At 36.3% G+C, this 27,103-nt stretch overlaps 1 protein-coding gene across 4 annotated transcripts in view; it reads left to right on the top strand.

Moving 5' to 3' along the window:
* Nucleotides 1-1,010: 1,010 nt before the first annotated feature.
* Nucleotides 1,011-27,103, top strand: part of HBS1L (HBS1 like translational GTPase) — a 56,163-nt gene continuing 30,070 nt past the window's right edge. The window contains exons 1-5 of one of the 4 annotated variants that reach the window (XM_061378137.1): nt 1,011-1,174; nt 4,427-4,492; nt 6,570-6,707; nt 8,126-8,320; nt 8,990-11,260. In XM_061378137.1, coding sequence (XP_061234121.1) covers nt 1,132-1,174; nt 4,427-4,492; nt 6,570-6,707; nt 8,126-8,320; nt 8,990-10,455 — 1,908 coding nt within the window. In that variant the 5' untranslated portion in view covers nt 1,011-1,131 and the 3' untranslated portion in view covers nt 10,456-11,260. Of the gene's footprint in view, nt 1,175-4,426; nt 4,493-5,213; nt 5,331-6,569; nt 6,708-8,125; nt 8,321-8,989; nt 11,261-23,870; nt 23,918-27,103 lie in introns of those variants that run through there. The other 3 variants (XM_061378135.1, XM_061378138.1, XM_061378139.1) reach the window with 3 other exon arrangements.

Genomic DNA, 27,103 nt, shown 5'->3' on the forward strand with positions numbered 1-27,103 from the left:
GCAGCTGAGTCTGTTAGCAGGGAACACTGGTAGAGCCTGTGAACTGGGATCTCTCTCTGCCACCAAAGTTTACGTAGTCTTCTCTGCTTGCCCAGCAAGAGGAGTGGCTGTAAGGATGTTCCTTGATTACCTCATCCCTTGGCACTGCAACAGCACTTGTAGCCTGAAACTGTTTCAGATAGTGCCTGAAGTAATGTGCCAATGAAGTCAAATGAAGATCTCCATGGAGCCCACTGGTTTGATGTTTTGCTGCTTAACATTGTCAATGGCGATGCCAGTTACTCAGTGTTTTATCTACAGCCATCTCAATTAATCATGGCTAGTAGTCAAGTCACTGGATTGTTATGGCTAGCAGTCACCAACAAGCCACACCGATTTGAGCTGTTTCACCTCCAGAGTTGAAAAAAAAAACCAACCAACTCCAAAACCCATCTAGTTAATTCTAAAGCCTTGCAGACTGCTCCTGCAATGGCGCACAAATACAGAATTTTCGGAGTGTGTTTCAACAAGCATACCCTCAGTGAACTTTGGCCAACCTGAAATGCTGTGCTGACATCAATGGTGCAACTGTCTTGAATCATCTTAAATACACTTGCTTACGTATGTTGCAGCAGTTCATCACATTCTAACTTTGAGGTGTGTCAAGGCTGCGTCCGACTGCAGGATCAGACCCGCGGCAGATTCGATAGAGGGGTGACCAGGGGGCAGGTGCGACATGCAGGCCCTAAACCAGGCCGGGCCTTAGCACGACGCCACCGGACTGCGCCGCGGCTGCCCCTCCATCGCAGACTCAGCGGACGCCGCAGGCTGGCTACCTGGGCCGCGCCGCGGTGACGGACGCAGAGCCCGCGGTGGCCGCCTCAGCCAAGCCAGGCTGAACCATGGGCGCCCAGCGCCCACAGCTGATGTAAAACCCCAACACAGGGGCAGAATAAGAACAACCCAAAACAGGCGTCCCGCCTCGCCCCGCGACACCGGCAAGGCAGGCACCGCGCATGCGCAATAGCGCGACGACGTATTCTGTGCGCCTGCGCAGAGGTGTTTCGCGAGGCCCGCCGAGCACCGACATGGCGCCCTAGATGTGTCGTGCCATCGCCTCCGCGGGCTAGCCAGGCGGCCGCAACAACTATCATGTCCCGGCACAGGAACGTCCGAGGTTATAACTACGACGAAGGTAGTGGCGAACAGAAGCCGGTGGCAGAGCTGCGGGTGAACCGCTCTAGCCGCCGGTCCCTTCGCGCTTTCTCTATCTCTTGCCTGCATCCTTTTCTCCGGGGGGCCTTTCCACCCCGCCGGGTGTGCGGCAGTGCCTGTGGGTGTGACGGGGCCCAAAAGAATGGAGGGGAGGATGTGGGGGGGCTGTTAAGGGCGGTGGGAGGGGAGAGGCATCTCCTCCTCTCCGCGGGGGTTGGATGAGGCTCCGTGCGAGGCCTCGCCCCAGCTTTTCTTTCTCTTCCCCCTCCCCGTTTCCCGCCTGAGCGGTGCGCTTCCGCTGCCCTTCGGGGGCCGCATCTTGCTGCCGGGGCTCCGGGAGCTCCCAGGCGGGGGGAAAGCGCGGCTTTGGCGCGCAGATCGAGCCGCGGTGGGGGTTACCTGCATTGCCTCAAGCTGATGAAGTTGGCCGCTTTTACAGTCGTCAATGTAATTGAACCCGTCCTTCTTCAGTCTTGTGAAACTTAAAAGTTTGTATTACCAGTCTGACTGCAGCAAATTGTTGCTGGTGTTCAGCCACAGTAATAGATCAGAAGCAACGGCTGTTACCTGTAGAATAAATGTAGTTGTAAAAAGTGGCGTTGAGCATCTCAGGATGAAGCTGTTTTTCAGATGCTTTGCTGTCATCCGAACTTGAATGGAATGAATGTGGTTTTATGTAAAATCTTGGCTGATACCTGCAGTACTGCAGCTTTCTCTGTGTCTTCTCCGTTAACTTCAACAGACTGTAAATGGCATCCCTTTTTCTCAGAGGTTTTGTTTGTGTTGGCTTTGGGTTGTGGAAAAATGGGCACACTTCCAGTTGATACTGGTATTTTAAAGAACTCTGGTATGTGAGCAGCTGTTTTGTTGCCTCACGTCAGATTATATAAAAAACTGCAATAAATACTTGTGTCTGCCTTTGGTCTATTGCTGTTGAGTGGACAGTTGTATTGTAGTAGCACAAATTGGGTTTTGCATCATGATCGTGGAGTTTTTTTGGGAAGTCATGTAAATCCGTGCGAGCCATGACATCTGTGTGGCCTATCTTGCAGGTTTTACTAGTGCAATTTTACCTAATATAGGCAAAATCTTATTGGAGATGTTGCTGCTTGATTCTTTCATCCTTTAGATATTGTTTTCATCACAAATTGATGAAAATCTTGATTTCATCTGAATCTCTGTCATCTGTGAAGTTGCATGCCCAGTCATTAGAACCTCATTTAATGAGGTTGCTGAGATACATAGTAATTTGCTTTAGCCAAATGAGGCTTAAATTGCTATTTGAAAACTTTACTGTTGCATTACGTATCATGTTTAATTGGAAGTGTGTATAGGTGTGGCCTTTATACATAGACCTTATACTACTTTTGTAGTCACATACGATCATTTCTGTCCCAAATGAAGTACACTTTTTTTTTTCTTTTTTTTTTTTTTTAACTTAGTATAATGCCACAAGTTCTTCTTATACCTCTTACAATTCTGTAATACTTCTTCTGGCCCAATTATTTACTTGCTTTCGAAAATAAATATTTGCAGTACTTTTTTGTCTTCTTTCATAGGAAGCCTTTAAGGCCTAAAACTTTGTGGCCTTTATTTGACTGTATTTCTGCCCTCTCCTTTTGAAGTATTGTGATCAGAATTGAATGTTGATATTCCATTTGAGAGTATGTTGTTGATACAGCTGTTGCTAGTGTGGAATGCTTCTGCAGCTTCTGATCTGTTCTCTGTAAATGCTGTCATTTTTTAATAATTATTTTTGTGGTCAATGCAAGCCAAGCCATTTTCATGGAGGTGTGTCTTTTTCTTATTCTAGAAATTAAACCAATGTGGGATATACAAATGATGAGATAATGCACACTCACAAGACTTCGCTTGATTTCGCTAGCTGTGGATATTAGCCATTCACACAAGTCATCTTGGAATTCCCCTTGACAGTCTCCAAGTACTCGCCAATCTATAAAAAGTGCTCTTACCTTGAAAAAAATGTATAGCTCTTCTCTGGACTTTATAGATTAATTGGCCCTAGCATGGAACCAGGAGACATGGTCTGTGTCTGAGACATACTGTGTCCTTTTAAACATGATCAAAAGATAGATAACAAGTCTTCTTTTTAAGACAAACAATCAAAATAAGCCTTTATTTTCTTTATCTTGTGATACTTAATTTCCAAAGTAGCTTCCTGCATCTTTCACCAGACTTTCATACACTTGTGCCAGCCTTTCTAGCTACTGCCTTTGGTTGGCATTATTTTGAAAATTAGTTAATTATGGAGTTAGGTTTACTTTGAGATAAATTAATGCCCAAAATACCAAGCCTTTTATAGATGGATATAGAGTGTTTGTAATGTCCTGGGTTTGTAAGTTGGTAGCAGAGTGCAGATATTTTTTCTTAGCTGCTAGCTGCTTTTTTTCCTCTGACTTTTTTAAACCAACCAACAATGTATGTTATTTGTGAAACTGGCAAGTGTATACAATAACATCTTTAAAAATAGTTCATTACTTTTTTCATATATTTTGTTATTACTTGACAAAAATTATAAATTTCAAGATTTATGGGATACTAGGATTGTTTGAGGGGGATAGCTTGCTGTTTCTTTGTGTTTCCTGATAACTGATTCCTTATACCTTTTTTTTTTTTTAATAGGGAAAGTATATGGCTATATTTAAGTAACTATAAGAATCTTGCTTATTGGCTGAAATGGTTTTACATATTCAAAGAGAGTTGTGAATTGTGTTTTTGTTTAGCTGAACTTGAGTTGAAAGGTAGATAGCTGTGATGATAGACCAGAGAAGAAAGCTGAGAGTAGAAATGTTGATCCTGAGTTGTTAGAGTAGATTGTAATTGAGCTATATGTGGTTAAGACTGACTTGACTGCTTGAGAGGTCAAGCGAAAATGTCAAGGGAAGTGCCATGGATAAAGATGTGGGGGACTGTAGAAACGTGTTTGGACTGTAAGGGCAGCCTCCCAAAGGACATGCTGCAGGAGGAGGTGGGAAGTATGGCACCTCTTGAAACTTTTCAGTTTTCCTAATGCATAAAATGTTGAATGTTAAAATTCTATTATTGTAACTTTGAATCTCTTAGCTAGGTAAGTAAACAGTACTTAATGGCTCTTCTGGAATACTGGTGATAACATAATTTCTTAAAACCTTGTGTAAAAACCGTGCTTAGAATTATAATATTAAGTATTTAGAAATTGTGCAAACTAACCTTACTTTTCTGCTTCATATAGATTTTGAAGATGATGATGTGTATGGCCAATCAGTAGAAGATGATTATGGCATTTCTCCTTCAACAGGTTAGTTCAGATGATTACATATAAACATTGTCCATTGATTCTTACTCTGATTTTTATTTCCAGAATAAAACAGTATTTAAAAGCTGGTGAAATTTTTTGGAAGAGACTAGCTGCCATAATCCTGTTAAAGTCAGTTAGTGCTAGGTACTGTTGTAATTTTGGAAGTCACATTAGACAACTGGGCACATCTTCAGTCGTACAACTGTATTATCTTGGATGGTCAGAAGGTAATGTAAAGATCTGGTTTATTGGAATGTGTTGATAGTCTTGAAACATTTGTATCTTTTAAAATTATTAGTAGGATGTAGCTGCGTTGAAGAGTTATGGTTCTGCACCTGGTAGTTGATGTCTTACGCAACGGAGACTTTTTGGATAATTGGATGGTCAATGTAGTTGGTAATGTAAAGACCTGGTTTATTGAAATGTGTTGATAGTCTTGAAACACTTGTATATTTTAAAATTATTAGTAGGATCTGGCTGTGTTTAAGAGTTACGATTCTGCACCTGGTAGTTGATGTCTTTTACACAATGGAGTCTTTTTGGATTATTGGATGCAGCACTAGCCCTCATGCAAGATCATGTGAAGCTAATAAGCCTTCCAGCATTTGAAGTGTTGCAGAATAGGTGTAAAAATAGAGATGCTGTGTGCTCAGGTAAGATGTAATTGGAGTGGCTCAACCCAGCTGAATTCTGACTACAGCCATTAGGTTGTGTTATCCAGCCGAATCCTTGGCAAGGTTATCCCTTAAGAGTTCCGGTAGATTTGGTGGCAGTGTTTATAGATCTCAGTAGGCCCTGAAAATACTGTGGCTGATGTTGTGAAGCTGTACTACTGCAGGTGAGTTGGCTGGATCTAAATCCACTGAGACCGTGATGTAGTCTGTGACTAGGCCACAGCTACTTATGTTAATTAGGTTTTCAAAAATCAGTTCCTCAGTCATCCTATTGATTTTTAGATAAGCAAGTCTAGGTGTGTATTTTTTTATTATTTGTCGTAACATTCCCCAAAAGATTGTCTTGCATTCAAATTCTAAATTTAATTGCTAGGGGTTTTCAGATATTTTCTAAGTATTATGTTAGCCTTGTTTTTGTGGTGAAAATGTGCAGTGTATTTACTTTTTACTCAAGGATAAACTGCTAAATTGCAAAATTATTTCTTGTTTGTGCACAGTAATTTTCCTAAGAATTCTTTTTTACTTATTCTTTATTTATGAATTAATCTGATGTAGATTGTATGGCAATCTTTTAATAGTTTCTTCAGTTATGGAGATTGAATATGAAATTGCATGTGTGTGGGAAACAGTTGCTAAGGCTGTACTGCTTCTGAATATACATATGCTTTCAGTATGTATTTCAGAGCTGGGGAGAATATTACATATCATAAAGAAATTTGTTTACATTATACTTTGTACAGTTCTGAGGGTATGTAATAACTGGGGCTCATGTGCAGCAAGAAGTTTACCTATATATGCCTTAATGTGTTGCTAAATCATAATGAAATCATGCATGCGTTTAAAGTTTTGTGTGAATATACATTTTAAGTCGTGGGCTTTATTTATAATGAAATTCCAAGAAGAGAAGAATATGTTTGGCTCCATTAAATTGTTACTGTAGTTTCACAATGCTGTGCTGTAAAAGCAATGTTATTTTCAGGCGCCTTTTTTTTTTTTTTTTTTTTACTTGTAACTGAGGTAGAAAAAAATAGTTGTGGAGGAGAGTTCTCAAGATGTGTGGGCGCAGGTGGTAATTTGCTATAGGAAATACCATTTTTCAAACCTGGAGTACTTTAACTTGCTGGAATACTGAACTTTGCGGAATTGTTGCATTACATGCATACAAGGATATTGTCTAGCCTGTGGTTTCACTGTGATAATTACTTGCTTATATTCTGTCATGAACTGCTGTATGCTCTGTGCATTCTATCAGGTAGTGGTCATACAGTAGTGTCCCTTTCCTCCCCCAAAAAACACTGCAAAAGATCAGCACCCTAATTTTTTTGTCCTTTTAGATATGATTTGTTTTTAAGGGAAGAAAAAATATTTGACTTTTAAAATACTTTGTTTTTTACCTAATGCAGCAGCTCAGTTTATTTACTCCAGACGAGACAAACCAGCAACATTTGCTGAGCCATTAGAAGAAGAATATGGCTGTGAAGGTACAGATGATACTGCTGATTATTTTACATCCAATCATCAACTGACTGAAGTTGATAGAGGTAATTATAGAAAATAAGTAATTGTCAGAACAATGTCTTTTGTGAATTCAGGACTAACTAAAAATAGTCTTAATTTAAATATTTGTTACTTGACTGACGCTACTCACAATTTTATAATCCTGTAGAATAACACTCTTCATGAGCATAGCTTTAGTGCCGATTATTCGAGTTCACAACTACTTTTTGTATGCTCCTTGTAACTTAGTTGCATACATTGAAACATGTTCCTAGTTGGAAATAATGGGAATTGACATGAAAACCGGAGATAAGAACAGCTGTACTGGCTCAGGCCAGGCATCCATGTAGTTCAAGGTCTTGACTCTGCAAATGATGCTTAGGGAAGAGTGTTAGCGTATCTGTAGAATAATCAGTTCTTGTGTTGCATTCCAAATTATAGCGATTAGCAGTATTTGAGATGTTTTTGAAGTCATGAATTTCTTTGAAACAGTAGCCAATATCTGTATCATCTATAATCTTTTCTTACCTGGTTTTGAATTTATTAGACTTTTGTTTCCATTCAGTTCTGCAGCCATAAACTGTACATAATAAGCAAGAGTTCTGATCTGTGGTGTTGAATTCCCTTAGCAAAGTTCTTTAAACAACCCTATCTTTGAGGAGGTGTTCAAATAAAAAAATCTGCAGTTGGCTTCCTGTTCTTCAGTTCCTGTTTTCTAAAATCTGAACTGGCAGGAACTGTAATATTCAGGAATATTATCTTCTCTTGTGTTTGTATATCTGACCAGCACACTACTTTCAGCGAGTGTCAGCTTGGTTAATTTTCAGTCTCTTGTGCAGCAAGTCAAGATTTACAAAACTTACCTTAGTCAAGGCTTATACTAGCTGCAGAAATATGCTCCACAGAAAATTTATTTTATCAGCCAAAAATGTATTACAGTTGTTGGAAAGGTAAAGACTGTAGATGGTTTCAGACCTGATGTGTTGTTCCGGAGTTTTTAGTTGTTGAGGCCTGGGGCCTGTCAAACTGCGTTTTTTCTTTAGGTGTTCATTATAGCATCCGTAAACCCTTAAAATGTGCTGTTCATTGGGATTCCGTGTTGACTTCCTGAATTACTTTGGATAACTTTGAGGTGATTATTTGTATTTGTGTAGTCAAAATAGCTAATTTTACAACATCAAAATATGTCAATATTGAGACTTCATATAGTAATAAGTAGTAGTCAGTGAAATGTTCCATATAGCAATATCTGAAATTAGTCAAATATTCTGCAGGGCTTGGGGGCAAAGTTTATTATGGCAGTAAGTGAGATTGAAATTAATTTCTAAAGGTTTTGTCTTTTACTGTGATAATTTTCTCCCATTTTTGTTTATCAATGTGTGGTGCTAGTGGTTAGGTCACTTAAGACTTTTTTTTTTTTTATTTGTGTGTGCAGCTTATAACAGTAATATGTCTCTTTTAGCTCGTCTTAATTCATGCCTTGATCAAATGAGAGAAGTTTTGGCACAGTCTGTACCAGAACAAACAATGGTGCAAGCAGTACTGGATAGTAAATTTGATGTACAGAAGGCTTTGGATCTTGTGCTTTCACAAGGCAGCAAGCAACATGTGAAGACCAAGAATGAGGACACTTTGATTGTAGGAAAGAAGACAAAAGGTATACTTCTATTTAATTGCTTGCATTCAAGATGATTCATTTCTATGTACAGTTTCATTTTGGCTTACAAGCTCTGAGGGTGTGTGTTACTGTATCAGTCATTTATTAGAAAAATTAAAAAGACCAATTTACTCTCCTGTTCCTGTGTTCTAAAAACATGTAAAAGAAACAGTATCTCTTCTTGAGTTAGAAGGCAGAATTACACCTTAGCATCAGCTTAAATTCAAACTGCAACCATCTGTAGTTCACAGTGAATTTCTGATTTATAATATATGACTTAACTGAATTAATACATGTCCTGCATGTTGGACAATGTCTTCAAGATTTATGTACTTCTGTTACTTGTTTGTGAACTGACATACCCAATACTTTCCTTTTTTTTGCTAGTGCTTTGCAGTAACTTATTTTGATTTATGCTTAAACCTTTGTCATCTTTATTGTCATTGTTTGCTGATTCTTAAAATTTCTTAGATACCTGTATTTATGTCAGTAGATACCTATAGTTTAATTGTAGAACATTGCATATATTTGAGTAACAGTTAGTAATTAAATGCCTTTTCATGTTTCTTCTTGATTTCTTTTTTGTTGCTGCTGACAACGGTAAAAAACAATGGATATTTCAATGTGACTGCATTTCCATCTGAAAATTATTGGCTATTGTAAGGTAAGGAGACTTACTTTGTTGTCCAAAAATGTGTATGGATACAGACATTTTTTTTTGTGCAGTAGAAAATGTTGCCAACAACACCAACAAACCTGGTTTTGGAAACTTGGCAGCCAGAAGTGGTTCAACTTGTTGCTCTTTAATTACAAATGACAAAATGCTGCTTAATGCTGAAAAATCCAATATAACTTCACCTGAAAAGAAGGGATTGAAATCCTCTTCACTTGTTCTTTCATCTTCTTTCAGTGATGATTTGTGTAAAGGATCATTTTGTGAACCTGTGAATAAACAGGCAGAGAATCAGCTACCAGAAAGTGTTAATACATTAAGTTTGATTCCTGACAGTGAAGATGTTTACTTTAGCATAGGAAGTGACATATCTGGAAATTCTTCCTTTAAGAAGCTGGAATGTAAGGAAGCACAGGACTTGAAATCCTTGCTGATGCAGAATGTGGTTTGTGATTCTGTGAGTCCACCTGTTTCCTCAAATACTTCTGATTGTAAAAGCAGTGCAGGTTTTTACAGTAACCCGTGTTTAACAAATACTTTAGGAAAATTGGTTCTTGATAGTGAAGTCAGTGATAATAGAAAGAATGAACTTTTTGATAATTCTTCTTCAGTTGTGCAAAGCAGAAAACAAGAAGGCTTCTCATCAGACATGGCTGCTTTGCCAGTGTTAAGGTCTGGAAATACATCATTGGCTGACTTACTTCAGGAGCACCAGGAAAGCAGTGCTAGCCACTGTTACTCTTTGGCTGACCTTTATACCCAGTCAACAGCAAATCTCACTGATAGGAAATTGGGAACCTCACCATTATCACAACTAGTAAGTCAACCCCAAACTTCAGGTGGGATGCCAGAGCTAACAGGATCTTTGTCTTCTCTAACCCTCTGTCAAGATTCTCCACTAAAGGAGGTTGCGAATTTGTCACTTTCAGATTTAATAGCAGAGACTATTGAAGTAGATAAAACTCAACAAAGGATGGACTTCTCCATGCTCAATGTTACTGAATTAAGGCCCTCTAAAAGAACCAACATTGATTTAAGTGTCCTTGTAAAAAATGCAGAAGTATCTGCAGAACAAAATGTGGTAGGACAGTCAAATGTCTTAAGCCCTGAAATTAAAGTTTTAAAAGAAAACCAAGGAAAACGTTCTGGCTTTGCCAAAACAAATAAAAAACCCAAAAGAGTTACTCCTAAGGAGCAGGATTTGTCACTTTCCTGGGTGAAGGCATTGCGTGCAAGACCTTCAGCTTTTGCTTTAACCTTGTGTCTTCGTTACCCTCCAAAAGGTTATAAGCGGCACACAGCTGGTGTACATAAAGCTTTCCTGTACAGTAGACAAGTACAAGATGTAAAACCCAAGGAAACTGGTCCTTTGATTGCCATAACACCATTTGACTTCAAATCAGCATCTCCTGATGATATTGTGAAAGCTCACCAAAAAAGAGCTTTTACAAGAGAATACTAAAAAAAAAACAACCCAAACCAAAATCAGTGTTTATATCTTGGCATATTAAAAAAAATCATTTATAATCCACAATTGAGGGTTTTTTTTATTTTTTTTAATTGACATATTACAGTTTTCACTTTTGGTAGCAAATTTGTGTGTAAACTTTGTTGCACTGATTTTTTGTCTAATTTTCACTGACAATGTTTTTAACTTTGGCAGTGTTGAATTTCAGTATATACATATTGCATGTACAAAATTCTATAAACACTGTAAGACTTCTTGAAACATCTTTCTAGGTGTTGATGATGCCGTTCATTGGCAAGAACACTGAATTATTATTTTGTAAAGTAATTTAGTTTTGCTACATGGTGTATAGTTTGGGGAGTGGAAACCTCGTTTTATATTACAACTTTTAGTAAATGTTCTTAAAGTTAGATTTTCTGATAAGGTATGTAACTAAATTGCCAGTCTTTGTAATTGATATTTCCAGTCAATGTAAATATTCTCTTCTATCTGTATTCTTATTACAATATTACAACAGAAATGTGTTTAGTTTTTAAGACTCACTAATCTCAGGTTTTGACAGTTTTAATTGTGGTAGGACATGTACAGCTGTTGATAGGACCAAACTCGTAGGGAAGCAAGCAATTAAAACTGCGCACCTCCCTGCATCAGCTGTCAAGATGTGATATTCAGAATTTTGAACCAGCTGTTTTGTAGGTATATACATGCTGCATGTATTTAATTGGAAGTTTCACTAGGATTCCATGGTTTATTCTCAGTCTTTCAGGAAGGTATTGGAATAAAAATGCTTTCAACTCTAGCATGAGAGTCTTTACTCAGTGGAAAAAAAAAAAAAAAAAAGAAAAGAAAAAGAGGCAAACCATAAGTGCTGTTTGTGTCCGCAACTTGTCTGTTTTGGAGAAAGCTTTCTTCAGTAATGGAAATATATTTTTTTCCTACTGTTTGCACCCATTGCTGTTGTTTTGAATCTTTAGATGGAAGATCAGATCAGGACATTCTGCACTTAATTTTTTTTTTACCCGTTAATTACCAAATTCTGGTGCCCTTGTTTGTCAAATTAGTACCTGCATGTATATTTCAACTTTGCTTTTAGTACACATTACTACTTATTTTAGATTCTGAACAGCAATAAGTGCAATAAATGTAGTGCTGCAACTGCAAAAATACATTTGTTCATATACTGCCATACACTTATTCGTGCTAAACTTGGCAGCTAGTATGGAACAGTAGATAAAATTTTTGTCTAGTTTTAATCTAATTTCTGTTGAGCATGTTACATCAAAAAGAAGACAACAACTTTAGGTTTATTCCTGACTTCAGGTTGCATTACAGTTTAGTTTTTAAATAAAAATAAAACATGTTCCAGTGCTCTCAGGTACATATTGTATGTTTTGTATATTTTGCTTATTTGTCTAGTTGATGTTGTTGTCATTTAGGACTATGAGCAGTGTTGACCTGTGACCTCTTGAATGAAATTAATGTTTCTTACTCTTGCTAATAAAAGTTTTATATAATGACAGTGCTGCAATGTTTATGTTTTAGTAGACATGTTAATCTAGTCATTTCTATTTTGAGTGCCTTAAAGCATTGAAGTGTAAATACAATTCTGTGTATGTACCATGATCTGGTAAATTCATAAGCAGGAGCACAACTGATTCATTTCTTCAGATTTCCTGTACAAGTCTGGCATACTGTTTTTTTATTTATTAGTTTTAATAACAAATTCTGGTTTTTGAACAACATGAAACGCTTTTCAGCAATCAGTTTCTCTGTAGTTAGTCCGGATACTAACTTTCTGCTGCTTGGAAATCCAGGTCTGTTTTTCCCACTGAGGTAAAATGTCTTATTTGGAGAGTTTATTAAAGTTCAGTTTTTCCAAAATGTCTTCTAGTAGAGAAATTCTAATATTTAGAGTAAAATGTTAATGCAGAGTTTGGCATCGTCGTTCCTGGTGTATTTTTAGGTAATTTTGTTTTCTTATGTTCCAGATACTCTTAAGTACCTAATTAATTGTAGGTAGAGATTTTTAATACATGCAGGGTTTTTCCCTCTTAATCTTTTCTTTTACAGTTCTTGAACTTCCCTTTGGTTTGGTCTGTTTTCTCATTCTCCTGGCTGCTCTTCTTTGCATAAAACCTATTAGCATTTTTTATAATTTTAGAACCTGAACTGGACATACATCTAAAAGTATGTCCTCTGGGTTCCACTGCAAAGTATGTACAGGTAGTAGGTGGCAATGTACTTGGACCTCAGTTTTGCCATAGGTTTAATGCATATTGAAGTTCAAACAAGTGACTGAAACCAAAGTGCATCAGCATTTATTGTGGACTTTACTGTGGGATTGATACCTTAGTAAACAACTTTGGATCTTGTTAGGTAGCTAGATTTTAATATTAAAATACTTTTTCATTTGCATTTATTTCCCTGGTTTTGGTCATGAAGAAACAATACATGTTGTTTGGTGTAAAAGCAGTAGGGGAGGGATTTTTCTTCTGTTTGTAACCCTTAATCCTTGAATTAGTACAAACCTGCAGGCTGAATGCTGCAGAAGATGCCTAAGTGGTGGATAAACCTGAATCCCAGTTAACTTTCAGTGGAGATTATTTATTTCCATAATCAGAAAATTTTACAGTTCTGTTTTTATATACCGAAACTTACTATGTCACTTTATTTACTTTTTAATTGAAACTGGTATTTTAATAATTTCCTTAGTTATTCCTTAATTTCCTCACTGAGAAACAGGTTTGTGTCATCATAGGTTTAATTGTCTTATAATGTTGCATAATACTATGTGATAAGGCATTTTTGTGTATCAGGTCTGGCCTTTGCACTGAAATGTTTCTGCCTAATGGATGTTAGAATTCTTGTTTACTAAATCTGCTTATTTTATGCTTAACACAGTGAGCTTATTTTATTGATGTATAACTTCCCCTGCAATTTTGCAGCTACTGTATATCTTTGTGTAATATGGGTTGTGTTATTTGTTTTGGAATTCACACATTAACATTGCAAAGTGTTTGTGTTTGCATATAGACATCACAAAAATGTTAAACTACGTAGACATACTAAATCTGGTATTCAGACTGTATACCCTTACGGTATTTTGTACATTACGTTTATTTTGTGCGTAATTTTTAAGTGGCTGCTGAGTATCTTTAATACAGAATTGACTTCTGGACATTGGTTTATGTACTGAAATAAAATACACATTCTTAAAGGACTGTCTTAGTTATAATTTCTTGTTAACATACCTGATAGGATTGGTACTGAATGTTCTGTAATGTTTGTATCTACTGTGGAAAAAGGCTCCAGTACTTGTCTAGGTTTGCGCAGGTATACTTCTTTCCTGGGAAGATTCCTTTGGAAAAATTAAGGCAAAAAGTGGCATCTACTACTGCGCCTTCAGATACCATATTAAGGTTCCAGTTTCCTTTTGTTTAGAAGTGGGTTTCTCAGTATTTTTTGAGGTGATTTTGATAGCAGGTTTTTGAACCTAATTTGGATTGTAAAAAGGAAATGGCAACTGTCTAAAGTTAGTTCTCAAGCCTTATGATACAGCAGAAATTAGAACTACTGGAACTGATTTCTTAAAATCAGTATTCTTTAACTGTCTCTAAATACCTGTAAATACCTGTTCCATTTTTCTCTCTTAGATTTCCTTTTTCTAGCTGATTTCTGTATGAACTTGTTTTGGAAAACCAGGGCAAATTGAAAGTCGAAGTATGAGAAGAGTAGGAAAATAACAACTCCCATTGGGATATAAATAATGGCTGATGCTTTATACCCTGTGGGATGTGACTAAACATAATTACACTTAGTGTTTTTTTAATTACATGAGAAAAGTATAGAATGTTAGGAGCATGAGCTTCAAATTTAAAAAACCTAGTGGGTTTAAAACTTCGCATACCTGCTTTTCACTTTTTAGTCTTGAAATCTCTCATTGAATTATTCAGACAACTTTCAGGATCTTCAGCTTAGAGGTAGCAAGCTACATGAATTTCTGGAACTGTTGAGCAATAATATTTTAAGATCTTATTTCTAGGAGACTAACTGGTGCAGGAGGGTAGTCTTAGCAGTTTTGTGCTTTGACCTATTTCCTTTAACTGTGTCCTTCAGAGACATTTTTCAATAATCAGCAATTTCTGAAAATTTAAACGTACATAGAAAGTTAAAGAATCAAATGAATAGCTATACAAACTAAAAAATGAGTATCTATACAAAAGATTTGCGTGAAGGTAGGATATAGATTGTCTTTAGAAAATGTATATAGTTTATTACAGTTCCTTTATTTAAGGGCAGCAGTTAATAATTATGCAGACAACCATTCACATCTCTTTCAAATCTAAAGTGCTTAGCTTTTCAAAGTTGTTAAAATGTTTTTTATATTAAACATTGATTATGAATTGTGATTGGGTGGAAAAAACAAAGCAAAATTTCCAGCACACTGTAGTTTATGCAATAAAAATAAACTTCATAAAGTGCTGAAAGGAGATGCTTCTCTGCTTTTTTATTCCTGTGGAAATTGAATTGAATTTTTACAGATAACATACCTATTTTTGGTGTGTGCAAAGTATAGACAGCTGATAAACTCTTAAGCAGATTTTGTGTTGAGTTCACTGTGTCCATACTTGTGTAGACGATGAGAAAATGTCATTAGTCCAAGTTACCTAAACTTTTTTTGAAAACTGGTGTGTTGAGTCTGCACTAGAAAACAATATGATGAAACGAAAATCAAAGCCAGTGGTAATTGATGGATTTATTTCTTGAAGCAAGCTCTCTTCCCAGATTGTTATCTTCAAGCAGTTCTATGGGAATAGGTCTCTCTTTTAGTATTGCTGTACCCTACAGCCAGTTTCTCCTTTGTGTAGACTGTTGAAGTATGAATTTTTACCAAAGTAAGTTTGCGATTTCTGATGATTGTTGAGATTAACAATTCTTATGACATGGTTCATAGGTTTCTGTGTCTGTGTCATCATGAAAGTGTTCTTCATCTGTTTTGTGGACATGGGACTTAAAAATGGTCCATTAGAATCAATTGTCACTGACTCCCGAGTTATATCTGTGGTTTGTTGGCCAGTTAATTGATTTGGGTGCTTAGTGTTGGTAGGGTTCCTTAGAAAATAGCATGTTGCCCTTCTCTACAGTTTTCTGGTGGTAAAATGACCAGAGGTGACTAGAACCATAAAATAGTTGTCTGCAGAGTTGAAAATGATACATTCTGAAAGAGAACTAATGAGCCATTTGTTAAGAATTACAGATTTATAAAGGCATAGTGAAAATTGCCTTACTCATTATAATGAGAATATGGAGATTTTAGAGAAGAGTTGCCTGTGAAGTATCTACTCATCATCATGTCAATGTATGGAGGTAATAACTAATGAAGATGGTTATTATTTTAATACTTTGTTTGGCTGTTTTGGTCTTTTTTGTCCATAAAGTCAAAGAATATATGTGTATATGATTTTATTTTCTTTTATTTTTTTTTTCTTTTCAACTGATGTCAGAAGTTTTTGGCATATATAGAGTTTCTTAGGCATCCTTTGCTTCTGTCTCAGCAGTGGGTATTAGTGGTGTTCAGAGACTGCAATTTGAAATACACTATTACAATAAGTTTGCTTTCATTATAGTCAAGAGGAGTAAGGATTTTTATTTGATGAAATTTAGATAATAGTTATGGGTTCTCTGAGAAAACTTTCTTAAAGTTCAGGTTTCTAGAAAATGTTTATGTAAAAATTGTACCCTCTTTGTCAAAAGGCTCTGCATTCTGTGCGCATTCGTTTCATTTCTGCTTGCTTTTTCTAGCTAAACTACATTTTAAGTTTTTTTTTGTGCCTGTTAGTGTTGGAGAACAAATACAGATACTGCTGAGTGAGATAAATTCTGTTCCATTTCAGGCACCATTAAAGGAATTGTTAACCACTTTATGACACTTAGATTTTTGATTTTAGTGAATCATGAGCGAGAAGGAGGTCAGATGTCTGTAAATGTGCAGTCCTTGCAGGAAATAAAAACTACTGTGAACTGAGCATATTTGATTGTTGTTGGGGTAGGAAGGAATCTAGTCTTTTTTTAGATGAAATTGTTCCTGTAGTTGAGCTATTTTTTTGCTATTTTGTTATATGGTAATTTCTCAGGAGTGGCATCAAGAGCAGGACCTTTTTTAGGGCTATATATATAAATATTTAGTAAGAAACAAACTTCACAGTAAAGAGTCAAAATTGAAATAAAGGCACAGGAAGTTGAAAATCCTTACTCATGATAAGCCAGATAGTCTAGAAATAGAGTACAGGTCTCAAGCTTAAGTCTAGTTTTCTAAATTTTGGACTATACTACTATCCTTGCAGCTGTTAATAGGGAAGCAGTTATTTCTTCACTGGAGTTAAGTTTTGATTCATTATTTTTATCAATCTGTATGAATTCAGGTTTTTGATGTAGCTGTTGAGACAGTGTGGGCAGTTACAAGAATACAAGCCACAAGTAAAATTAGTAGATGCTTAGCTAGCATTTTGCTCATGTTGTTTATATTTCAGGTCTCTAGAATTCTTTTGCCTCTCTTGTATAAAAGTCTTCCTTCATTTTTGCCTTACATCAGTGACAGATAAGCAAAAATCACACAAACATCACCACAATGTTACTTAATGTAATTAGCTTTTTCTTTTCATTCAGCTGAATGCAGCAAGGTTTGGTTTTGGTTCAGAATGCTTGTGCTAACTTTTCTTTAGTGTATCATTTTGTAAATACTTGCTAATAATTATGAGAGCCCCTTGTACTTAATGGAGCTCAGATATGGCATGTATTCAGTCTGTGACAAAGAGAATGTGTTCTTTACTGAATGGAAACGTTTGAAATCTCACATGACAGGTGATATATCTGAAATCATGGAAAGTAATGAATTTAAGACTTGTGTGTGTTTTGTAAGAAAAATATATACACAGACCTCGAGAAGTTACTGAATCTTGATACTGAGGTACTGTGTGGGTTTTAGAAAGGAAGTGGCTTATTTCAGGGAAAAATGTGTCACCAGCAATGAAAAGCTTTCTAAAATCCTTTGAGATACCTTTTTTGAAGATTCTCCTCATACATACTGTACACCTACACTGGAAAAAGTGACACTCCAGGTTTTTTCTGAGTTTTCTTTTATGGACTTTTAACACTAGTTTGATTTACCTTTTTTTTTTTTTTTGTCCTGATAAAGTGTAAACCAGTACAAAGTCCATAATTTGCATAGTTGACTATATAATGTATGAAAGTTAGGTGTTTAGAAGCTAAGAGAGCTTAGATCAAAATAAAAATGATTGTGTTCTTCTTAAAACTTTGGGATTCCAGAAGAGCAAGAAATCCTTGGGAAACAGTAGTTGCACTTGTTCTTGCAAAGGCCTTCTATCTCAGTCCCTTCGAGTTATGGTAAAGATCAACCATCAGTTGGTTTTCTGTGTCTCTTTAGAACGTAAAGTGAAGAATTTACTACGTTCTTAGGTGTGATTGCTGGAGTGCCAGGAAGGTATGACTGGAGTCGCTTTAGTCCTGTTAAGTTTTAAGGATGAATGATTGCTGCTCTAGTGCCGTTATATATCAGTTTAAACATTGTAAGTTCTACCTGAAGTTTGCACTTGAGTAATTAAAGCAAGGATGTTGACAAGGCTAAGAGAATAGTATTTTGCAGTTGTGAACCAATGCATTTCAGCTCTAGAAACTTGCAATGCATCTAAATCTAAACATTAGCAGTATAGGCATGTCAAATCCAAAATTGTGGGTGTCTAAGAAACAATTTAACATATAGCAGTTACTGATGAAAAGGAGCTTGAATACTAACAGGAAACACTTGTAAAAATTCAGAAATAAAGTTAAAAGGTAATTACGGTGATTATGCTAGATGGCTTTCACTGCAAGTACTGTTGTTCGTTCCCTGTAAAATTTCTGTTAATACCTACTTTGTACAGTCTTCTGGATGTGTTTCTGCAATATCATGTTTTGTTTTTTTTAGTCTGTGGTTCAGTATTGTTATAAAACATCTTAGTTACACAGTCTGCATGCCAACAGAAATGCCAAGCACCCACTTCTGTTTTTACCTGAACTGGTTTGTTCTTGGGTGACAGAATACCTGTTTTTCATCGTTTCAGCTTCTGTATTCTTGCATAAAGCTTTACGTTTTGGTCTTTAGGGTGGACAATTTAACAAATGCTTAAAATGCATATGTACATACATGCTTAAAATCCTCCCTCCTGTTATACTTCTGACACTTGAAACGGCCATTAAACTCAAACATCATTCTACTGTCAGAATCTCTCTTAGAAATTCATGCTTAAAATGTGAAAAGTTTGGAAAATTGGGAAAATTCTGCATGGAAAATGCGTGTGCCTGCAGAAGGTGTGATGCCAGATTGGCAGAGATGTGGAAGAGCTTTGACTTATTGTTGCTTTGGTTCTTCTGTATTACTGCATATAAAAGCTCAGCCTAGATGGAAATTTTATATCTAATTAATTCCAAAATATTAATTGAAGTTGTTTTAGGTACTCCCCAAAACATCCTATTTGAGTCCTTGTTACCCCGTTCTGTGGTTTTAGCATCATACTTTCCTAGTTTTGATGTTCTTGTCTTCCCTATTGCTGATCCACATCAGCAGGAAAATTGCTATCTTTGCTTGTGAGCTGGGCAAGATAGTGAAGCTGCGTATACACCAAGTACTATGCTCAAGTTGAAAAAAAGTGAAGTGCTGATTTTTAATAATTTTTCAAGGCAAAATTATTTGAATTTTATGCTTTTTTTCTGGGATAAAATATGTATGCAAACAAATAGTTACAAGGTTGTGGATGCTATCTGGATGTGCTTCCAGCTACTACTGTAAATGTGGAGTGTCTACTCTTTCATTGCATTGAGGAAGAGAAAAACGGTAAGCAGTGAATTTGAGTCCATGCACATTCTTCTCTGAAGTCATAATAGAGTGAAATGCACTGGTTCAGACTGCCAAATTAACTTTTCCTGGCATTCATCTGCATCTGATAAATCTTGGAAAGCTTATTTAAAAGTACAGGTTATATTTTACTATAATAACTTCTTCTTCTAAGATAGATATGCAGCTTTTTCTGAATTAGTTTGTGCCTCTCATTTTTGGTAATGAACAAACAGAGCCTCTAGTGCTATGTTTCACATCACAGCTATGCATAGGTTGTTATTTTCCAAATATAAGTCTCCCTTACTTAGATTATGGCAGTGCTTGGCCTCCATTTTTTTTCAGGACTTAATTAAACAAGTTAATCTTTGATAATTCTGGAATTCAGATGTGTTTGCCTGGTGCCAGAGGAGTTCATAGGAAAATGTGGACTAAGGAAATTTTCAGAGTAATAATAAATAAATAGTGCAAATGTAGATAAGTAATGCAGGTAATGTAAAACATGCTGCAGTTAGAAAGGGAAAGTGAATACATTACTTATACTGCAGGTTGGGGCAGTTTTTATAAACTTTTCCTGAATTTTAATGCAGAACAGTTTGGGGGGTTTTTAATGTATTTTATGCTTGTCCAAATGCCTGCTATGTGTGTCAAGCACCTTGTAATTTACCTCTTCAGCTTGGCCGGTATCTGCAGTCTTGCAACAGTTTCCCTGTTTAAATACAATTAGGTCTTATTTCTAGGGTTTTATATCACTTAAGCTGTTGAAAGCCCTACTGCTAGCTTAATCATCTGATTAATGCTGGATTCACTAAATCAATAATAATGTCCATTATTACTGGTGGCATCCATAATGTATTTCGTATGGAATGATGCCTTTCTCATGTATAATCTGTTGTAGTAGCCAAGTTAGTACAAATAGTAGGGTGTATAGTGGTGGTCCAGGAAAATTGCCTTCATGACTTTTCAGATAGCTTAAAATTTGTGTCTAGAATTGTAGTAACTGATATCTGCACTTGTTTGCTTTATTTATCTATTTATTTATTTATCTGGTAATACATTTTTCTCACTGCTGAAGTGCTGGATTGCAGATAAGTATGCTTGATCAGCCTACTGCATTGATGCAGCTGGAGTTTGTTTTGCAAGTTAGATTCAGAGATCTTTAGCAGTTTCACACCTAGGTTTGAAAGGTTCTTTGTAAATGTGTTGCCACTAACACATTTATGAGTAACAAAGAATGCTAAAGCTTTTTTTTCTCTATGTTCTTCGTATTTTTTTAATAACCTTTTCTTCCTCTGCATTTTTGCCCTTCCTTAAATGTACTCTTTACATGAATAGGGCAAGATAGCAGTGTGCAAACTAATTGTATTTATTTAGGGAATGAGCAGGGTGGCTTTGATTACAGTTAAAGGAAGCAGCAAAAGTAGATGTTGGAGCTTGTTGATATTACAGACAAGACAAAAAGAATTTTACAGAAACAAACTAGAAGAAAATTATGTGTCAGTAAAATATGCCTTAGTAGTTTCAAACTGCTCTATCTTACAGCCTGCATTTTAAGCCGTGTTTTCAGAATGTGGTAATCTTATCCTATGGATGTGTTTAGTTATTATCTTTCTTCTTGTGAAGACAGCTTCTGTTGAGTAGATCTGTGTGTGAATCTATTTAACTTCTTTCTGTGTAGCGGTGAGGACAGAACTGAGATTGTGCTCTCCCCCCATATTTTTAGTTTTTTTTTACTCCCTTCGAATGGTAGAAGTTGCTGGAGTTTTGGAGGTATGTGCAGAAAAGAGCCGTTAACAGCACATGAGTATCTGGAAAGTGTGCCAGGTGCTAGTGATGATGTAGTTAGCTATATCAGAAAAGCTGAGCTTTGAATCCCAGTAGTAAGGTAGAATAAAATGCTGGTTCTCTAGAATAATTATGACCAGTGAAGGTCATTTCCAGTAGAGAGCAGTCATGGGTGGCATAACAGATCTTCATATACCCCATTGTTATAGACGTGGTACCAAAACCGGATAGATAAGAATGTAACCAGACTTTAAACCTTATTTCCCTTTGTTTCTCTTCTGATTTTCCACCGTGAGTGGAAAATAGCAATAAGGAGAGGAGTAAGACTATGGATGATGATAAGATGTTCAGAGTTTAAGTGGTATCTAATATAAAAAAATAGGGAGATTACACTGCTAAGTAGTAGCACATTGTAAAATTGGTAGGATGCGAGTGTGTTTTAGAAATGCCTTGTTTAATGGTGCACCTACAGCCTTTGCTTTCATGATGTAAAAACACACTGAAAGCAAAATACAGCTAGAAGGAGGAAATCGTAAATGTTTTTCTCCTGGTGTTACCTTTTAAAATGGATGTTGAATATTTACAGGATACTTAAACTGTCTCATTTACATCAAAATAATTTCTAAATCTCATTTCTTTTTTATTATGTCAGGCTGAATCAAATATAAGAAAAACTCAAAACTCTTAAGTAGTGTTTCTGAAATTTCTATTGCAGAACAGTGATCCTGCAATTAATTTTTTTTAAAAGCTATGTAATATTTTGTAGCTAATGACATAAAACATCACCCCATAATCTGAAATCATGGAACAGTTAAGGAGGAGAAGAGCAGGTAGTTGATCAGTATTAGTCTCTAGTTTGGAAAAGGGGGAAAAAAAAAAAGAGTAAAGCCAGCACCTTGTTAATTATTTTGCTTGGTTTTGATAAGTGTGTGTGTTCTGCTTCATTATTTTACATTTAGTTCTATTAAAATGAATACTGTGAAAGGTGTATGTTCACTCAGCAAATTTCCTTTGAACAGATTGCGTGAAATGTTTAATTTGTATATAAAAAGGAGAACAATGCATTTTTAATGCCTCTTTCATAACATTTGTTCTTTCTGATACATTAAAAAAACTAAAAATCAGATGTTTAATATTTTATTTTCAAAGTAATTATTCAGGTGGCCTTTAAATGTATGCGTTAAAGTGTTTCTAAGATTCACAGCTTTTAAAAATAGACTCAGTTAATTTATCATAGAATTATAGAATAGTTAGGGTTGGAAAGGACCTTAAGATCATGAAGTTCCAACCCCCCCGCCGTATTTAACTTCTGATAAGATTATACATTTCCAGTAGCTGCCTGAGTTTTGGGTATGAAGAGACTGGTTGAAATAGCAAAAAAAGTAGGATTTTCAAGTTAGAGTACTTTCAAGCTATGTGGTTTTGTAAAACCTGTTAAAGTTATTTCCGAGTCTATCCTTTATCTTGTCATACAGCTCTTTTATCAAGGGCTTATCAGCTGCTAGGTCTGAAGTTCTGTATTTGGAGCTCATGAGCTAACTTTTGCATCATTCCATCAGTGGTATTAATTCAAGTGAGCAGACAACTTGGTTTTTTCTTTTAAAGTTTTATTTACAGTAGTTAACTACTTAAGTAAAGGCATTCATGTGCACAGTTACGAAGTACTTGCTTTGAAAAAAATTCTCATTGTCTTGGGGGCACATGGGCAGACACTGTTCTGCTAGGCTGAAAAAGTGAGAGCACTTACTACGTGTAGCATGCTAGTTCCTATCTCACTGCTTATACTTGTTCCTTTGGAAGATTTTTTACTTTTTTTATTCAGAGAAAAAGGCCTTGCATATTCACTTTTCTGGAGGTCTGGCACAAGACATAAATCATTTCTGCAAAACAGGCAAGCTTGTAGAATGTCAGTCTTGCGTTTTACTGGTTTCATCTTTATTGGAGCTTGCCTTCCAGAATCACTATTTTCCATTATGGTGAATACTTTCAGTTTTTTCCTTGTCAGTTTTCTTAATTTGTGAAAATTGTTCATGTTCAAGAAACTCAAAACACTAAATGTTGTTCTTGACAATTTGAAAATGTGCCTAATTTCTTTTGTTAAAATAGTACCTTTTAAAGATTTTTATTTTGGGATTTATGATACCACAGTATTTTGTCGTGATACTACTTGTTAGTAATAAATTTTTGTTTGTGTTCTTGTTGTAGAGAGTCAGAGTGCTCTTTGGTACGTTATTTTTTTCATAAGAATGTAGTTCATGTAGCGAAAGTTCTGTAACTTGTCTTTGTACTTTATTATCTTTTTCTTCAATAGCTGTTTTCTGTCTTAATGGAAGCAGATGAATAAACTGAAAGCTCTTGTTGAGCTCAAGTCTCCACAATGGTTATGGATTAAGGATTTAAATAGCATTTAAGCATTTGTATCAGAAATGAGGGCTTGGTTGGCAAGGACTTTGTACCTAGTTTTACCAGATCCCAGAGAACTGCCCTAACTACTTGGTTTGGAAAGATGTTTCTGCCTCTGTTGAGTACGAGGTGATGGGCATGGCAAGGATGATCAAGAAGTCAGTTTTGTTACACTGCAAAGTAAAACTCCTGAAAGATAAACTGTTCAACATAATGTACATCCATTTTTTTCAATCTCATTTCTGTTGGCAGTCTAATACCACCATTCCTGCCATCTTTAATGAAATTCTAATGAAAGGGAAACTGTCATTTCCCTTCATCTTTGTTATAGGTAAAGCTTTCAAAATTTGAGTCTTCGGCTGACTTTTTGTAAAATATGGAAGTAGAATATGTCTATCTTTTATCTTTTTAAAGAAAAAACCCACAAACTAAACAGCGACATTTCTGAGGATTTGCTGTTTAATTACCATGACCTTGCAAGCAGAACTACAAAAGTCAGTGTCAATCAGTGAGTCTGTCTCCCTTGACTCATGAACAGTTCCTATTCTTTTGTTATTAAATGCAATTTGTGTTTCAATTTACAGTAAGTATGTGTATATATAGTGTTTTCAGTAATTGCTGTATTGCTGGACCTTGATTTCCACACCCCCCCCTTTTAAACCATACTCAGTCTGTTAAACATTTTTGATTCTTTGAAATCATGTCACACCTAAGTCCCTAAACTGCTTTTTTTCAGTAGCTGATAAATTCTTGATAAATGACTAGGTTATTGTTTTAGTCCTCTGAAGCCACAAGTCATCCACTCTGAAACGTGCTTTATGCTGTGACACTGCGGTCTGCTCTGCCGTCCTTGAAATCATGGAGGGGAGTGAATGTATTTTTCTTACACATGGCTAACTTTTCAGAGAAATAAAAAAAATGAATGTGTGTACTGTCAGGTTTTTGGTATGCTTTTCTTATTCACTATTCTTACATTTGAACTTCTGTTTCATACTGAAGTAATTTTGGTGCATAAACAGAAGTTGTGGATCAGGAAAGCTTCCTTTTGTAAAATGCCTTGCAGTCCTGCAGTAGGTAACATCAAAGGCGTGATGTTTCTGAATTACCTGGATGATGTGCAGGGAAATAGCACCATCCTCTGGTATTATAGTATTAGTTAAGAATTAAACATGAAATTGCTGTCTGTTATTTTTGGACATTCAGTATAATTGTAATAGAATGTACATATTGTACTTTCAGTTTTACGTACCTCATTTTGGGCTTTAACAGAAATTCTGTAATTTGCATGGACTCTGCGTATTCTGTTCAATTAAGTGGCTGGCTAAAAGGGCTGTCTTTTTACAGTTACCTTGCCCATAATGCTGACTCTGGTCTTTACATGACTATTTATGGCAGGAAGTTGCACTTCAGAAATACCAGACCAAGCTTTTTCTGAATCTCGGTGAAAGACTATTCACAGTCATTTAAGAAAAATTCGTTGAATTAGAGAATACCACCAACGACTTGTGTATGTGTGGGAGAGTAAAGATACTGTTACAGAACAACTGCAAATGTCTAATAAATTATTTTTACAGCAGATTGTATCTTCAGTTATGGATTGAGAAGGGGCATCATTGGCATTGCTAGAGTGCAAAGCGATGCGCCTCCCATAAATAAAGTTTCATTAGCTGCAGGATGAGTTATGCTAAATTACGATTATGTGAAGGGCTGGATTTTAGTCCATTTAAGCATAAGCAGTAGGCATGAGAAATACTGTAGGGACATTCTTTAAAAAAACCTGGTGGATGAGAAAGTCACTGTTTTGATTGTTGTGAATTTCTATTGGACCTTTACCTGTTTACGTATCAGAAACACCAAAAGAAGGCAGCTGATGTTTGTGTAATCTCTAGAATAAAACACACAGTCCAGTCTGCCTTTCGCTACAGTAGATCTCCGTTCTTTTACACAGGAGGCGTTGGCTTAGTGAAACTGGAAATCTTAAGAGTTTTACCTCAGTGACAGTGCCTTTCTTTCCCCTAATATATTAACTGTGAATGTAAACTAGATCGATTATCTGTGTTTTTGGAAAGACCATACCAGTGATCTACGTACATAGCTGAACATTTGTTGTCCTTTGCTGGCTGCTGTATTCTGTATCATTTGGCTTCAGTTGAGGAGGAAATGTTGGCAGGAAGAGAAATGGTGAGAGTCCAGAAATTTTTGCTAAGTTTCAGGCAGGAAAGAAAATGTGTTATTGTCCTGTTATAATGCATTCCACCCCATCCACTTCAACCTCATCTAATGTTAATGTCTGTGTCCTTCTCATCCTCTGATTTATTTAGTCATGTTAAATTTTTCATTTAATTCCTGGTTTTGCCATAAACACATTTCCTCCTGTCATTTTGAGTTTTCATTGCAGTTTATTTTTTTCCAGTTATCATTCCAAATCCCTGATCTAGCCATTCCCAGTTTCCTACCGTTTTACTATTATACTAACCATGATTATTTTCCATGTTCACTTTTTTCCTACCCATAATTTGTGTTCAGTTTCAGTTCTGATCTTCTTCCCTTGCTCATGTTTAGCTCTGCATGTAACTTGTCACTGATTATGCAGCCTCTTACTTTCTGCCTCTCCTTACACACAGTTTTTCTCCAAGTTAGGTTGTTAACAATATTGTCAGTATTTTTGTGGTCACTTGTAACTTTTATTTTGTCTTCTCTGTTTTATTAGTTTTCATTCTTCTAGTCCTTGTCTATCCTTGATAATCTGCTTCTCTTACTAATTGCCAGTGCTCACTATACCCACTGGTTTTGCTACTTTTTATGATATCCAAGGTAGCTTCATGCCTTCAGTTAGTAAACTGTGGTAGGAAACTATGGAGACCACAAGGGAGGTGGAATTTTCTTTAAGGTGACACAGCTGAGCCCAACCTTGTAAAAATTAGCCACAGCAGCTACATACTGAGTGTTGATGAAGTATGTTGGGGATTTAGTTGTTAAAACATAAGTCATAAGAGCATGTGCACACTGTTCTCAAAGGTCAAATTAGTGAATTTTCAGAAGGTAAAGAGATCACTTGAAGGATTTCATTTATGCAAATAATGTTTTCTTCAGGTGTCATTCATGAAAATAAACAATTCTGTGTGATCTTTTTTCTTCCAGTTTCCTTGTTCTCCCTGTAAAAAGTTAACCCCAAGCAGGTACCTCGGTTGAACAGATTAACTTTTGGACAAAGGATTTTAATGAACTGGAAGTTGCAGGCATTGAAAGTACAGCCTGAGCAGCGAGAAGTGCCAGTTGACTGTAACAGGGATGGCTGCCAGCCCTTCTGACTGTGCCTGCTATACCCGTCTTGTCGTTGAAGCTGCATGTAGTGAAACAAACTGTTTCTGGAACTTCAGTCTTGAGGGTAGCAAGTTTATTGTGCTGTTTGTGTGTTGTGAGCCACAAAAAATTGGCCTGTGTAGACAGGCTAAGAAAGTTGGAGCTATTCAGCCTGGAGAAGAGAAGGCTTACTGGAGACCTCGTAGCAGCCTTCCAGTATGTGAAGGGGGCCTACAAGGATGCTTGGGGAGGAACTGTTCA

This window comes from Neopsephotus bourkii, unplaced genomic scaffold (assembly GCF_033783945.1).
Source record: "Neopsephotus bourkii isolate Nb327-2 ecotype Australia unplaced genomic scaffold, CSIRO-AGI_Nbou_v1 NB_1765, whole genome shotgun sequence".
In the NCBI taxonomy this organism is placed as follows: Eukaryota; Metazoa; Chordata; class Aves; order Psittaciformes; family Psittacidae; genus Neopsephotus; species Neopsephotus bourkii.